This window comes from Hippocampus zosterae, chromosome 7, assembly GCF_025434085.1.
Source record: "Hippocampus zosterae strain Florida chromosome 7, ASM2543408v3, whole genome shotgun sequence".
In the NCBI taxonomy this organism is placed as follows: domain Eukaryota; kingdom Metazoa; phylum Chordata; class Actinopteri; order Syngnathiformes; family Syngnathidae; genus Hippocampus; species Hippocampus zosterae.
Genome location: NC_067457.1, coordinates 20,392,878 through 20,407,934, shown reverse-complemented (window position 1 = coordinate 20,407,934; position 15,057 = coordinate 20,392,878). Strand labels below are relative to the sequence as shown.

The 15,057-nt window shown below is 44.8% G+C and overlaps 3 protein-coding genes across 7 annotated transcripts; 2 read left to right on the top strand and 1 right to left on the bottom strand.

The window, feature by feature from the left end:
- Positions 1 to 4: 4 nt before the first annotated feature.
- Positions 5 to 6,027, bottom strand: usf2 (upstream transcription factor 2, c-fos interacting). 2 transcript variants are annotated; one of them, XM_052072116.1, is made up of 11 exons: positions 5,603 to 6,026; positions 4,816 to 4,859; positions 3,839 to 3,945; positions 3,603 to 3,710; positions 3,150 to 3,312; positions 2,921 to 3,008; positions 2,561 to 2,605; positions 1,986 to 2,044; positions 1,807 to 1,898; positions 1,493 to 1,621; positions 5 to 992 (listed from the first exon to the last, which is right to left on the bottom strand). In XM_052072116.1, the coding sequence occupies exons 1-11, from the start codon at positions 5,638 to 5,640 to the stop codon at positions 903 to 905; spliced, it is 963 nt and encodes a 320-aa protein (XP_051928076.1). In that variant the 5' UTR covers positions 5,641 to 6,026; the 3' UTR covers positions 5 to 902. The 2 variants fall into 2 exon arrangements, with proteins under 2 accessions (XP_051928076.1, XP_051928077.1); XM_052072117.1 differs by lacking the exon at positions 2,561 to 2,605 and having other exon boundaries at positions 5,603 to 6,027.
- LOC127604805 (lamin-A-like) lies at positions 5,145 to 12,337 on the top strand. Of its 3 annotated transcripts, none has more exons than XM_052072109.1 (14): positions 5,145 to 5,163; positions 7,729 to 7,811; positions 7,964 to 8,316; positions 8,962 to 9,118; positions 9,221 to 9,346; positions 9,440 to 9,610; positions 9,698 to 9,823; positions 10,240 to 10,460; positions 10,536 to 10,809; positions 10,921 to 11,028; positions 11,119 to 11,238; positions 11,313 to 11,369; positions 11,626 to 11,826; positions 11,931 to 12,337. In XM_052072109.1, exons 3-14 carry the CDS (start codon positions 7,979 to 7,981, stop codon positions 11,964 to 11,966), a joined length of 1,935 nt encoding a protein of 644 aa, XP_051928069.1. In that variant the 5' UTR covers positions 5,145 to 5,163; positions 7,729 to 7,811; positions 7,964 to 7,978; the 3' UTR covers positions 11,967 to 12,337. The 3 variants fall into 3 exon arrangements, with proteins under 3 accessions (XP_051928069.1, XP_051928070.1, XP_051928071.1); XM_052072110.1 differs by having other exon boundaries at positions 5,147 to 5,163; positions 7,967 to 8,316; XM_052072111.1 differs by lacking the exon at positions 5,145 to 5,163 and having other exon boundaries at positions 6,880 to 7,811; positions 11,629 to 11,826.
- Positions 12,338 to 12,602: 265 nt separating this feature from the next.
- On the top strand, positions 12,603 to 15,008 carry naxe (NAD(P)HX epimerase). 2 transcript variants are annotated; one of them, XM_052072118.1, is made up of 7 exons: positions 12,603 to 12,757; positions 13,333 to 13,515; positions 13,588 to 13,696; positions 13,770 to 13,880; positions 13,975 to 14,085; positions 14,329 to 14,476; positions 14,640 to 15,008. In XM_052072118.1, exons 2-7 carry the CDS (start codon positions 13,343 to 13,345, stop codon positions 14,837 to 14,839), a joined length of 852 nt encoding a protein of 283 aa, XP_051928078.1. In that variant the 5' UTR covers positions 12,603 to 12,757; positions 13,333 to 13,342; the 3' UTR covers positions 14,840 to 15,008. The 2 variants fall into 2 exon arrangements, with proteins under 2 accessions (XP_051928078.1, XP_051928079.1); XM_052072119.1 differs by having other exon boundaries at positions 12,605 to 12,687.
- Positions 15,009 to 15,057: the final 49 nt, after the last annotated feature.

The following is a 15,057-nucleotide window of genomic DNA, read 5'->3' as shown; positions in this document are numbered from 1 at the left end:
GATATTATCAGTTCATTCATGCTCATAATTTATTGCCTTCGATTTGCCGCTAAGGTCCCAAGCATTGCTGCGTATTTGATTAGTAGGGAAGCAACACAGATAAAAATGCCCGTGAGGCCAAACAGGTGGGTCTCCAAACGAACCCCCACATTCATTAACCTCAATGACACAGAAAGAAAACTGTACTAACCTACTACATGTGATGCCAAATAAAACCGATTCACACAATGCAAGTGTCTTAAATATCTGTCCATTGCACTTGCAGACAAAAAAAAAATATCCAAAAATAAAATCTATATGTAAAATCTGGAAACCAGATGCCAGTGCACTACCCCAATTACCTGAGCTAGGTTTACTCCTTGTTTAGGTCTTGCGCTAAAATAAAAACAACACCATTACAACTGTATGACTGATTGACTGGCTGAAAAGAATAATTAAATGTGCTGATGACTTTGGACAAGGTTTATAAATTAAAAGAACAAAAAAAGTGAGTGGTACTTAAGTGGTACTTCCTATTTCATTTCATAGCTTAAAAAACAGAATTAACAGAAGGCTGAGAAGTTGAGAAGACTGGCAGGATTATAAATTACAGTCAAATAAAAAGTTGTATTCAATTCAATTCATAAAGCTGTGTGCAAGTGTGGTGGTGCGCCGAGGTCGTTCTCCTTGAAGCAGAGGTGAGGGGTTCATTGAGCTGCTCAGTAGATGTCAGCCATTGACCAGCAGCATATGGAGGGAGACGTCTGTCAGTGGTCCATCAGTAGGCCACTGGCCCACTTTATGTTCAATGGGATCCAGATGGAAGTAGTCACCAGTGGTTATTCCTTTCCTGGTATTGTTCAGGTTGAGCGGGAATACACAACCGTGTTTGTTTGCGACTCTGTCGATGTCCGATCCCCTCATCACTGGGGTGTTGACTCTCCGTTGAGTTCTATGCCATGCTGTTGTAGCTGTGCTCGAAGCAACGCGTTGTCGCTCTTGAGTTCCTCCAGCTGGAAACGTGGAGAGAAATAAAGAGGCAAAGAGAGGACAATTCTGAATATCATGCCAACACCAGATACGATTTTTACTTCGGCCAGTTGCGAATGCGAGAGGTACACACATGGACAAGATTATTGATTCCCCTCTTTAATCAAAGAAAACCTCACAGTCGTCACAGAAATGAGGGACATGTTCACTTAAGGTCTGTCTTATAATTAATATCACTCTGCTGTTCAGCAATATGGCGTGTACCACACTAAACATGAACCAGAGGAAGCCAAGTAGCGCGTTGCCTCAGGAGATTAGAAAGAAAATTATAGACAAGCATGTGAACAGTCAAGCTTCTAAAACCAGACAAAAGGGTCCCAGTAATTTTGCTTATGTGTGTATATTTTGTTGGCCTTTTGTTTAATTGTTTGTAAGGAGTAGCAGCAGCACAAAAACTACACAGCATCATAACACTTTCAATGAAATGTGTGACTTTGCCGGTGTGCAAGGAAATAAATAATACCTGTTGTCGAAGCATTTCATTGTCCAGCTCAATTCGCTCCACTTCTTTGTAGGTCTCTTGCAACCGCTGGTTATTCTGACGCAGTTCTCGGATATAATCGCAAGCTTTGGATAGGATGCCTCCTTTACTCTGGAGGGGGTGGGGGGATAGATTAGTCATAATCATAACAACATCTGATTAATCAGCTGGAAACTAAAATCAAAATGGTAAACCATGTGCAGTGCGCTGTTGAAAACTTAACACCAGGGTCTGACTGATGTTGCATTTTTAAAAAATATATATATTTGTGGTAAGAGTTTTTGCACAATACTTACAGCACCAGTCCTATTGTCTATGTTGCAGTCAGGGATGATTTTTGAAAGCGTGACAATCCAGTTGTTAATCTTGTCTCTTCTTCTTCTCTCCACTGAAAGATAAAATGGAGTTCAAACCAATTATTTCCCGAAATGCTCGAACATCAGAATTATCGTCTTAATGAAACAGCGCTATATACCCTCATTGTGTTGTGCTCTTCTTCTTTCATCCCTCGGCGCTCGTGGACCATCCACCTTCCTGGAAGTGACACACACACAGTTTTGTTGTGGCTCCAATTTTATCCCAAGAAAAATGAACTACTCTTAATTATACGAGTAACTGGTAATCCAAGTTAACAAGACACTTTTTCTATGATCAGTGATGCTTGTTGTAGTTGAAAGCTTTTTCTTTTTTTTTTTTTCTCCCTCGCCCCCATCGGTCCATCAAGATTACTACATTTTGGTCGCCCTCCATATCACAGCCCACATTTCAAGGAGATAGTTCAATATATCAGCCAATTTTGAAAATATGCTATTTGCATTCATGCCAAGGGGATTTTTTTTTTTGGGAGGGGGGGCATTTAAAAAGGATGACTGACAAAGCAGGATTTGAAATAAAATTGCAGGGTGTTAACCGAAAATGAAATCGACACTATGCACTTCAGGGACAAAGAAACACATCACACCATACAGCACATTTTGCGTTGATGTGTAAACGACGGGAGTGACAGTGGGGGGGTTGCGGCATTGGTTCGAATGTGAAAGTTCTCCTCACCAGTTTGTGCTGCCATGCTGCAACATCTCGCTTTCACCAACGTCTCTGGGGATGGCAGGTAAGTAGGACACAGTGCGGTTTTCAGATGTTTGATCAGAAGGATGGATATTGTTCTCCTGTTACTGTTTTTCAGCGTGATTTTCAACAAACCATTTTGGGAATTTAGTTTTTCTTTTTTAAAGAGCCCCCTCTTTGAAAAAAATGAAAAAGAACCCCCCCATTTTTTTTGACTCCAGAGGAGTTTGATGGAAATCATTTTTAAATGTAGGACTGAGAGCGGCTGTGCATAGACGTGGGAGTTGGGCGATTAAAAACAAAAAACAAAAACAAAACAAGTGTAAGGAGGCATTGTGTACTCACGCTGGGTAAGTGTGTGTGCGCGGTGCGATGGTCCGTTGTGTTGCCGACTGCAGCACATCAGGAGGGGTCATCATTACGTAGAACTGACCTAGATGCAAAAAAAAAGAAAGTTAATTTGTGTGGATTTTCAAATGACAGCACTCGGCAAATGATTGTCTGCCTTTGCCCATGTCCATTTTCCTCGACTCAAAGTTGGAAGGCCATGTTAAGTGTAACAATGCAAACTCACCTGCCCCCTGTGTGATTGTGGGTTCCGAGGTGGTTTGCACCGACACGGCCGTGCCTGTCCCGTCACTGACAGCGGCAGCGGGGAAGTAGGCGAAACGCGTCTCTCCTCCCACCGTCTCCCCGACGGGACTTCCTCCGTTACTGAAGGGGTTCTGGATTACGGCCTGGATGGGAAAGAATAAAGGGATGAATCCCAATTTGAAGCCATATTCGTAAATTTTCAGTCATTCTTGTTTTGTATTTGCTTGTTTTGAGTGTGAGTCTCCTTCAAACAACTGTACGTCACCTGTGGCTCATGTTTTTTTTTCCACTTTAGTGGCACGTACCAATCGTCATAATTTAGTGGGAAGTATAGGGCTCTCTTTTAAGAGACCTCAGTTGTTAGTATCATTGTAAAACATACAAAAATTCAGTGAATTCACAGTAACATTTGTTTGTGTTGTCATTCACACACCTGAGGCGCTCCTGCAAACGCTGCGGTCGAGACGACGCTAACGGCCCCGGTGGCGTCAGAGGATGTGTCAATATTGTCGTCTGTCACCTGAACTACACGATAGGTTACCTAGAGAGAGAGAGAGTGGAAAGGGGGGGAGGAGAGAGAGAGAGAAAGAAGAAACAAATAGACAATGTTAAACCCATAATAGAAAGAAAACGTAACCCAACTGAACTATCAACCGCTATCGTCTTTACCTGCCCATCACTGTTGTCTGTGCGGAACTGGTACTGAACATTGTGGTCAGGAAACGCAGCCTGTGGGACAGCAGAAATAGTCCCAGTGGACTGATCCTCTACTTCTCCTGCAAATGCCAGTCAACATTGGGCACATATGAGACAGTTAAAGTAACACATGTCATTTATGTCACATATGCTTGCCATGTCACAACAAAAAGTTGAGATGAGGAGGAGTGTACCAGATGTTGCTATGGCTATAGTCTTTACCCCTTGATATGTGGGCTGTAAATTAGATGGATGGTCTTTTTTTTAATGACGTTTTAGATAGTTCCCAGTATTTGTACGCATGTCCTCGTATTAAAAAGATCTGATAACATGATGCTGACACTTTACCAGCCTTGCATAACTTTGGATTGGTGCAGTTGGTGCCATGTCACCCATGTGGAAATACTTCAATGTAAACACAGCAGTAACATGGCATCTGTATTCGAACTTCCATACTCGGTTCTTCTTTCTCTTCTATCTCTATGTACTCCTATTACATGCCACTAGTGTACAGGCTGCGTTGCGTCACCTATAACTAAAATTTTTGTCTTACAGGCTACAATTTAAGTGAAATGTCTTGCCAGACCGGTTTAAAAAAACATGCAGTTGGATTTTAAAAGTCAGTTTTGTAAACTTGTTCCCTCAAAAAATGTTATTTAAGGGACAAGTGTGCAATGTTTCGTAATATATAATATATGTTTTGTCATAATTGAATCACATTCAAACTTATGGACAATTAAGTGTGCACAATTTAGATTGTCTAGAATAATTTTATATTTGTGCATCACGTAGAGAGACTGACAGTTCATATGCAAATACAAAATTTTAATGAGTGAGCTTATGAGATACACCTAACTAAATGTCTTCAAACGGTTTAGGATCAAATAATCATAACAACTACTGTATTGTCAAAACATATTCTCATGAGTAGCTGGAAATAAAGCTCATACCTTCCTGCAAGTGCTCAATATCGTCGGACTCCTGTTTGTCGTGACTAGAAAAACAGGAGAGAAAGAATGAGAAAATAAATACGATTTTATCGAAAGAAACAGACAGCTCGAAACTAGCATCACAAGCTACAAAAAAAGTTGCCCAAGGCTGGCTGCGGGTGAGCGGCGCTACCGCGTGGTCACATGAGCAAACTACATGTCAAGGCAAAAATGAAGTACAGTACTGTACTGCAGTAACGCATTAAAAGTAAGTAAAATCAAACAGCTGCAACTTAAAATGTAGAAAAGTATTACCGTTTGTGGGTAATTAAACCCAAACGTTGCAGTCTTTGGCTGCAGTTCGAGTAGGTACGTCTTCTTGAAATGACTTTAATAACTCCAAAACTATGCTAATTCTGGCCCAATAAAGTACTTATAATCCCACAAGACGTGCACCCTGTAAAGTTTTAACACCGGGCTGCCAAAAATAGAAACATAAAAACTATGCTTAAATTGTTACTTTGGTTATGTAGTCTTGCAGTAGCGTAACCGTGACGTTACACATTAGCTAAACACGAAACAATCAAAAAGAAATAAGATGCTCGCTTAGATGTATAAATGCAACATTGCCGAAGCAACAAATAGTCGCCAAACAATTCCGATGCAAAGCGATGAAAAGTAAGCGTGTCAAAATAGCTTAAAAGATATAAAGAAGAGCGTTGGCAAAGAGCGTCTAAACTATGGCGGCCTTGCTCCGATGGAGCCTCGCGAGTCGAACGACAGAAACGGCCGCCGGGCCGAGCCTCACCTCGCCGAGCTGTCCACACTCTGCTCCAGCATATCCATGAAGGCTCGATCGGGGTGGGGACGAGCGACGGCAACAGCGCGGATCCGCCGAGATGGAGGCTTGTGATCACGGGGACAAACACAAGGGTCATGTGAGGCAGACAGGCCAGGACACGTGAGGCGTCGAGCGGCCACGGGAGCTAAAATGGAGGCTTCCCCTTCGTCTCGGCTGCTGCTTGTCAGTGTGTGTGCGTGCGCACGAACCTCCGAATGGGGCGCTTGTTTGGGAGTCGACACGGAGCCGACGTGTTCGTCGCGGTGGGACTTTTAGATGGGCCACTTTTCGACCGTTATCAATTTTTTTAAAACCCGATGTATGCCCGCGTGTGTTTTTAATACGATTCCCGTTTTTTTCCCTGACGCTGAGCCGCTGATTAGTGCTGCAAAGTTGCCTTATGTGCACGGTAAAATAAGGAGTGGACTCTTTTGAACATATAGCTTTAATGTTTTTTGTTGTGTGTGTGCATGAGAGATGATAAACGCTTTCCTGTCCAAAATGTGATTCCTAAACTTCCAGTTGCATGTTTTCTTTTGTCTGCAGGGTAACGCATGTTGATTGGTTTTAGCTTTAAGGTTGTATCACACAATGCCTACCGCATTTGATCAATGTCAACTTTTTGACAGAACCTCTCTAAGTGGGAGATCACATTTTTTTACATCAGGGTACCAGTATTTCAAAAGAGTTTGTCCATGTGATCACTGTGATCCAATACGGGTTTTTCCTCAGACCACATGACAGCCTCAGCACTTGGATGACGTCACATTTGAACCCAATGCATTTTGAAACGATTAAAGACCTTCAAAGGCAAAGCTGAAAACAAAAGTAACTTGCTAAAAAGGATCAAAAGAAGCTATGTTAAAAATCAAAGTAGAGAGAGGGGAAACAAATGAGCATTCTAAAAAGACTCGCAGTGAAATCAATTTTAATGCTTAAAAGACCATCATCAAAGGTCTGCTTTGGCAATTTATCCCACTTGCATGCACCATAACAGCTCGACGCTGCTTCACCATATTTGCTTTGCAACCTGGGTTCCCACGAACTTACCCGAGTCCCTAGTTCCTAGAACCCTAGTGGGTTTATATTCAATTAGCTTTTCTTGAATGTATTCGGGGCCCAAACCATTCAGTGATTTAAAGACCACTCACAGAATTTTTTTCCAAGCATGTTTGACCTAAGTCAAATCTTAAGATAAGATAAGATATCCTTTATTCGTCCCACACTGGGGAAATTTACAGTCTTGATTGTTCCGGCAATATTATTCAAGATTTGTTCATCAATGCAACCATTTAAAATAAAGTGAATGCACATTTGCATGGTGGGTGAACCCTAGTCCCATATTCTACATGTGGTTTACCTTTGTCGGGGTGTTTCAGACCATTTAGTCAAGCCATAGCTTCAAAGTGGAAGGTCTTCACCCAAAGTTGCTGTCTAGTCCTGGGCGGAGAAACTGTTACGTAATTCCGAAACGCTCCCTCACAGACACATTTGAGAGAACCAGGCGGGAAAACAAAAGATTTACTCGGCTGTTTAATTTCACACTTGGTGGCCAAGCCCTCCAAAGATCCACTCTTAAATTATGAATGGCGCTTAGTAGAGTCATTGAAAGTGCAGTGATCCAATTGCCTGACTTCCTCGCAGGTAGCTGGGCTTTCGTTCCCCACTCCGTGGCAGTGCAAATGCATTTTTGGAAGATTGGTTTGGAAATGAATGACGAAAACATGTCATTAATGTCATTGAATGATTGATTGAAAACTGAAAAGAACGTCGAGTGATTTGCGCCTCGAACCTGAAAAACCTCAGCCGTCTGGTGCCAGATATTCTCATTGAAATGCATCGTTCCTGAAATGGAAGAATACACGGAAGTTGGGGGGATTTGTTAACATACAATTATCAAAAAAAAATGAATTGACTTCAATCACAAGAAATAGCTGCAGAGGGTGACTCATTTGTTCAGACCACAGACCAGAAAGAGAGAGATGGAGAGGAACAAACCACCCCCGAGTGGCTGCCAAACTTTTTAGGGCCGGTCTCCTCTTCACCCCTCCCATCTCATTCTTTCCTTTGGGCACTCGGATAAATTTGTACAGTATACACTTGGCGACGGTCTGAACGGTGCGTGCTGGTGATCTCAAAGGGACCCTCCAGAGTAAATATTCTACGATTCCAAAGGGTATGTTTTTTTCTCATTTTGTGTGTGTGTGTGTGTATTTATAAAGCAGCCTGTGTTTGACTTTGAACCACTTATATGAAGTTTCTTTGATGTGTCCATGGTGTACTTCCCCGAACCTTTATGCATGTACTGGGTCTTTACCCAATCCGCAGAAGCAAGCTCAAGAGATGGCCACACCAAAAAACACCCCTCGGGGCGCAAACTCCCCGCTCTCCCCCAACCGCATCACGCGTCTTCAGGAGAAACAAGATCTCAGCAACCTCAACGATCGTCTGGCCGTTTACATCGACAAGGTCCGTTCCCTGGAAGTCGAGAACGCCGGCCTGCGTCTGCGCATCACCGAGTCCGAGACGGAGGTCTCGCGCGAGCTGACGGGTCTGAAGGCCGCCTACGAGACGGAACTGGCGGATGCCCGTAAGACTTTGGACTCGGTGGCCAAGGAGCGTGCACGCCTACAGCTGGAGCTGGGCAAGCTGCGAGAGGAATACAAGGAGCTGAAAGCAAGGTAGAGTGCCCCGTCGTATCGAGCTCCCTCTCGTTTCATTCTGTCGATGCATAAATGTGACTGGGATGGCAACAACACGGACTATTAATAACTGAGGCGTATGAAAAATTTGCTGCCATGAGACTTGCTTTATTGCTGGAGCCACACCCCACGACATAGTGTCTTCTTGACGAATTACGGCTCGACATCGGGCCTCCATTTTGACATCCCATAGTCACACACATCAATGACTAAGTTCTTCCCTCCTCCCCCTCCTCCTCTGACACACTCGCGATACGTGGCAGTAGTTCGAGGGCTCCTTTACTCGTACTCTTCCATAAATATTGGCCTGATGACTCCAGTGTGTTTGGCAGAGACGGGCTGTTGCCGTGGCAATGTGGCAACCAAACACCAAAAGCTGTGGTTTGTGGCGAGATGGAGAAGACTGGAAACAGTGTCGCTCAAAAAGTTGTGTGCTAGAGTGGAAACATAAAAGTATCTCCCCGCCCCCCCCCCCTGCCCCCCCCTTCAGAGAAAATCCTTACTCAAAATAGCACATTTGACTGCGTCGAGGAAATTACGACTTCAAGTCTTGGGTTTCCTGTTATTCTCTCTTCCATTTTTCCATACTGCCTCGCGGTGAGTTCGTGTGATCTGTCGTTTCAGGAACACGAAAAAAGAATCGGATCTGTCAGGAGCGCTGCAGCGGCTCAAAGACTTGGAGGCCTTGCTGAACTCCAAGGATGCGTCTTTGACGACCGCGTTAGGAGAAAAGCGCACGCTCGAGACAGAAAACAGGGACCTGAAGACGCAGGTTGCTAAGGTAAATCGAACCCCCGCCCTGCTCAGTTTCCAGCCCTCGTACGCCGGTGAATGACATCACATTGACCGGCAAACGATTGTGTTGCGCTCGTGTTCTAATTAGCTTGACACCAGCCTGGCGGATGCCAGAAAGCAGCTGCAGGATGAGATGCTTAGGAGGGTGGATGGAGAGAATCGCCTTCAGACCCTCAAGGAAGAGCTGGAGTTCCAAAAGAACCTTCATTCTGAGGTCAGGCCCCGTTATTATCATCATGTTTTATGGGGGAAAAAAAAAAGCTGCAAGCGCGAGAGTGTCATTTTCATGTACCGCTTTCCCACGCAGGAGCTGCGCGAGGTCAAGCGGCGCCACGAGTCCCGCATGGTGGAGTTGGACAACGGCCACCAACAAGACTTTGAAAGCAAATTGGCTGATGCTTTGATGGAGATGCGAAGCCAGCAGGAACTTCAAATTAAACTCTACAAGGAGGATGTGGAGAAGACCTACAACTCCAAGGTAAACAATGTGCTTGCTCGAAACGATCGCAAAATGTTGTGCACCTTCTCCCATCTCATCTGTGTTTTTTTTTTTGTGTGTGTTAAGCTGGAAGGCGCACGTCAATCAGCCGACCGGAGCAGCCATCTGGTGGGCGCGGCGCACGAGGAGCTCCAGCAGACGCGGGTCCGTCTGGAGTCCGTGTCGGCTCAGTTAAGCCAGCTGCAGAAGCAGGTGAACTTTCAATAAACGACTGCAACACGCGAATTGTAAACGCGGGACGCGAGGCGGCCAATCATCGTGAATCATCAAACACCGAGTCGAGTTTGAGTTTCGCGGTGGCCGTCGGGGACACGCTCAGAAGCACTGGCCTACATTTGCAACCTAAACGCTGATGTTTCTTCCATGAAATTGTCTTTATTGTTCACTTGATGTTGTTGTTTGTTTGTTTGTCTTTCCCAATGAGCTTCAAATTGAATTACACATACTTCCTCTGTCACAGTATTAGCAGACTGTAAGCTGCCTTTGCTGCAAAATCCTTAACTCATTCAGTACCAGCCAATTCTGGACCAAGTCTGAAAAGACGTTTAAAAACGTCTTTGGGAGTAAATGAGTTCACGAGGGTCCACCCGACTGTGCGTTGAATGTAGCTTGCAGCTCGTGACGCAAAGGTGAAGGACCTGGAGGAGACTCTGTCGAGAGAGCGGGACACCATGCGTCGCCTGCTGGGGGAGAAAGACCGAGAAATGGCTGAGATCAGACAGCGGATGCAACAGCAGCTGGACGAATATCAGGAGCTGATGGATGTCAAGCTGGCTCTCGATATGGAGATCAGCGCCTACCGCAAGTTGCTCGAGGGCGAGGAGGAGAGGTCCGTGTTCAGGTTACAAACGTAACTCCCAACATTGACTCTAATTGTCGCCGATGCCTTCGCGTTTGTCCGCAGGCTGCGTCTCTCTCCGAGCCCGCCCCCGACAAGGATGGCAGCGAGTCGCTCCTCGACCGCGTCGGCTCATTGCCGTTCCTTCAGCTGCGGTGCTCAGAACTCGGCCACCAAGAGGAGGCGTGCCAACGACACGGACAGCGAGGCTTCGAGCTTCGCCGGAGGTGCCGTGGCACGTACCCGCATTACCCAGCAGGCCTCTGCCAGTGGGCGCGTCACCGTGGATGAGGTGGACCAGGATGGCAAATATGTCCGACTCAGCAATAAAGCAGATGAGGTCACCACTCATGTTATCTCTGGTTACAGCGTGCATGAAAGGCTTCGTTTTCATTTCATGCCATCGCTTCCTAATCGTGTTTCTGGACTCGCTCCGACATTTCAACTTTAGGATCAGAATTTAGGGAACTGGCAGGTGAAGCGACAGGTCGGATCTTCTGCACCAATTGCATTCAAGTTTCCCTCAAAGTTCATCTTGAAGGCTGGCCAGAGAGTCACGGTAAGCGATGACCACTTCCGGCACAGATCTAAAACAAATAATAATAAATGCACGACGATGTGCTTACATGGCTTTTTACGTGATAACCAGATCTGGGCGGCTGGTGCTGGGGGAAGCCACAATCCACCCTCTGACCTGGTCTGGAAGACACAGTCCAACTGGGGCACCGGAGACCAGTTCCAGACCACCTTGATCAACACTAATGGAGAGGTGAGACATATTTGAAACGACAAAGCTTTTGACAAACATCAACATTTATCTGTTGACCTGACCTTTTCTTACAGGAAATGGCGATGAGGAAAGTGACTCGCACACATTTGGAAGAGGATGATGATGACATGGTAATGTCATCGAGATGTCTGTACAACAAAAAAATTGAAATGGCAATTTTGTGAGGCAATCATGACCGAAGTTACATGATGTATTTAAAAAAAATCACTCGTGTGCACATCAAGAGCACTTACTTCATTGTCAATAAAGCAAATATAAATCAAAACTCTTATAACTGGAGTTGGGCACTCTTCAGGAAACAAAAAAATAAATAAATTGTATAGGTCAATTTTTGAAAAGAGTCCACAGAGTCTGTTGTTTCCGCAGCAGGTGGCTCACAGCACCTGTGGGGACAGCGAATACAATCTGCGTAGTCGTACAGTTCTGTGCGGCTCCTGCGGCTTCCCCTCGGACAAATCCAACGGCTGCAGCCCCGTGTCTTCGGCTTCCCGCTCCTTCCGCACCGGCGGCATCTCGGAGGGGTTGTTGCCCCATTCCTACGTGTTCAGTAGTACCACACCACGCAAGGTGAGACCAGTACAACAAAACCGATAGTGGCACACAAAAAAAGTGACAATGATGGAAAAATGGCTGCTGCTGCTACTAAACCTTTTTTCCCCCCGCACCCTCAGAGTGGAACCCGAATTGAGAGCTGTCCAATAATGTGAGCCCCTGGATCTTTTCATTTCGTTTTCATTTACATTCCAATTTATTTTCTATATTTGAGGTACTTTTATATCATTTTCTACATGTAGTCTGCAAAAGTATTTACGCAAATGTACATAGGCATGCTTATGGAATAGGTTTGGATAGAACACATACAGCACATTTGACAATAAAGTTGTATCCACTCCAATCCAAATAGAACTTTGACACCTTAACATCACTGTTAAGACTTTTTTTTAAAATTACAATGACACACTACTTTTATAACACGATGATGCGTATACATGTATCTTTTTTCACAGCATTGAAGTGAATATAATGTGCTCCCCTTTTTGTGAACATTTTTTGGTATCAATAAAGTTATTCTTCTTTAGTGCTTGTTCTTATTGGTGACACAAGTAAGCTGGAGTCAAACCCAGCTGAGGTGAGATACCCCCAGCCGTTTGCAGGACACATAAAGACAAACAATCACACTCACGCCTCAGGACAATTGAGCATTAACTTGACGTAACATGTGTTTTGGAATATGGGTGGGGGTTGGAGTACAGTATATCAAGATTTCTTTCAGCTCTCAACAACTTGACTTTTATATTGAAATCAGAGCAACTTCCTGGTTCTATACCTTTATTTTGAAATATAGGGCATGTTTCACTTCCGCTCCTCAAACCCGGAAGTAGGTCATTTCTTCGGGTTGCTGACTCTCTACGTGTTGATTTTTTTTTTGTAAGTTGTGTTATTGCATGCTCATTAACTAAAATCTTGCATGCTAAACGGAAAATCGCCGCGGTATTTGGTGAGTGTCACTGATATCCATTAATCTCTGGTTGTCGTTAAAGTTGAATTCCTGTTAAGTCAGACCTAATTCCCGAAAGTTCGCACCGTCTTGAATATATAAAATCGTCAGACGCTGTCTCAAGTCAACAGTTAATCGATATTTGCCCGAGGTGGCAATAGTACTCGCATGCTGTTATTATGCAGATGTACTTGTTTTGTATTTTTTTAATGGTTAAAGTAGAAGTATTGTACTGATTCAATTGCCTGAAAAAGCACCTAACGAATTGAAGAGTAAAATTACACGTTCACTGTAAATTATACAGTACATTTTCATAAATGCACCCTACTGAGAAGAAAAATAAATCACGTTGTGTTATGTATGAAGCTAGTGTTGTCTCAGTGACAACGTATTATACTCCATTACTGTACTTGCCATTGACGTTTGCTACTTAGTTTTAACGCATTCAAAGATGTTTGCAATTTGTTTCTGGAAAATAGGAGTTTGGTGCCGACCGGTGTGATTTGAGATGAGAGTCAGCCATGGCAACAAACTGCATGATGAGGATGGCTCACATCTGCTTTTTCCTTTTGTAGGACCATCTGAATGTTGAGTGTGCGCGCTCTATTTGGAATCGGCTTCCTGGTGACTTCACGGGCCGCAGCAGTCTTTGCTCAAACGGGGAAATGCCCACTGTCACCGTCGGCTCACAACCATCAGAACGACTGTTACAGTAGCAGACCAGCTTCCGCCATGGCCCACAGTATCAAATACCTTGGGTGTGTTTTAGCGAGAAAATTTCAAGCAACGTTCTCAGTTTAAAAAAAAATTGACCTGTATGTGTACTGCAGACAAGAGGAAGCCCAGCGCATTGATGAGGAGCTCTTCACTGAGTACGGTTTCAGTGTGGACCAGCTGATGGAGCTCGCAGGCCTCAGTTGTGCAACAGCCATTACAAGGGTGAACCCGGATGTCCTTTTCATTCCACAATGATGATAATGTGAATATAAGAGTCTCATGTTTTCCAATGAAGGCGTATCCACTGAGTTGCTTGGTCAAGCCCAAACCCACAGTGCTGGTTATATGTGGACCAGGTAACAACGGAGGAGACGGCCTGGTCTGCGCCAGACATCTTAAACTATTTGTGAGTGTCCCATGTTTTTGTGTGTGTTTTTTTTTTAAGTCAGCCATATTCGCGAGCAAAAAAGGAAGTTTCCTTTGTGACTTCTCTGTCGCAGGGTTACGAGCCCTCCATCTTGTACCCGAAGAAGCCGAACAAGCCACTATTTCACGGTCTGACCACCCAGTGCCAAAAAATGGAGATCCCCTTTCTTACAGAGATGCCCGAGGTTTGTCACAACTTTAGTCGAATTTTACTCTGTTAAGATATGAGTTAAAAAAAAAGTTTTGGTTAGGTGACGGCATGGCGTGAATGGTTATTTGTCTATATGTGCCTTGCGATTGGGCGGCAAGCAGTTCAGGGTATGCACCGCACACTGCCCCGGGGGTCAGCTGGGGTCAGCTCCAGCTCGTCCCGCGACCCTCGTGAGGATAAAACAGTTCAGATAATGGATGGATGGCTGTTTTGTTAGGCCCCAGTGATTGACGAGGCCTTCAACCTGGTGATCGATGCCATCTTCGGCTTCAGCTTTAAGGGGGCTGTGCGAGAGCCTTTTGGTTCGATCATCGACGTCCTGAAGAAGACCACTGTCCCCATTGCCAGCATTGACATCCCTTCAGGTTCGTCCGTATTCTTTCCCTCCGGAATATTACGACGACGGTATCTAGACTGAACAGAAATATAATGCGGCTCTTTTGATTTGATTTGTCGAAAACTTCATAGGAGTGTTTGGCGAAATGTCAACGGCAGTTGTGATCATGTCGCCCTGTTGTTACTTTGAAGGTTGGGACGTGGAGCAGGGGAGTGTCGACGGATTGCAGCCCGACACGCTCATCTCCCTGACGGCTCCCAAAAACTCGGCTACCCTTTTCAAGGGACGCCATCACTTCCTCGGAGGCCGTTTCGTGCCGCCCGCCCTGGAGAGGAAATACCAGCTCAATCTTCCCCGCTACCCTGAAACGGACTGTGTGTTAAAATTATAAGATGAAAAATCTGCAGAGCGTTTTCACCATCCACTTCCCTTTTCATCTCTTTTCCTTTTTCCTGGTCCCCACCCACCGTGAAACGATTCGCGTGCTCCTAAGCATGCTTTTGCAACATCGCGGTTGCTTCAACTATTTAAAAATAATACGTCGTCGAGGCAAACCTCAACACACGCCCCCGTTGTTTTCATTTCTATAGAACCAGATGTCAGTCAGAA

Coding starts and splice junctions, on each gene's coding strand:
- naxe (XM_052072118.1), top strand. CDS start 13,343: ATGTTGAGTGTGCGCGCTCTATTTGGAATCGGCTTCCTGGTGACTTCA. Junction 14,086..14,328: donor TTCTTACAGAGATGCCCGAG/GTTTGTCACAAC, acceptor CTGTTTTGTTAG/GCCCCAGTGATTGACGAGGC. Junction 14,477..14,639: donor CAGCATTGACATCCCTTCAG/GTTCGTCCGTAT, acceptor GTTACTTTGAAG/GTTGGGACGTGGAGCAGGGG.
- LOC127604805 (XM_052072109.1), top strand. CDS start 7,979: ATGGCCACACCAAAAAACACCCCTCGGGGCGCAAACTCCCCGCTCTCC. Junction 9,347..9,439: donor AAAAGAACCTTCATTCTGAG/GTCAGGCCCCGT, acceptor TTTCCCACGCAG/GAGCTGCGCGAGGTCAAGCG. Junction 11,239..11,312: donor TGATCAACACTAATGGAGAG/GTGAGACATATT, acceptor CTTTTCTTACAG/GAAATGGCGATGAGGAAAGT.
- usf2 (XM_052072116.1), bottom strand. CDS start 5,640: ATGGATATGCTGGAGCAGAGTGTGGACAGCTCGGCGAG. Junction 3,711..3,838: donor CAGACAACAGTGATGGGCAG/GTAAAGACGATA, acceptor CTCTCTCTCTAG/GTAACCTATCGTGTAGTTCA. Junction 1,622..1,806: donor TAGACAATAGGACTGGTGCT/GTAAGTATTGTG, acceptor CACCCCCTCCAG/AGTAAAGGAGGCATCCTATC.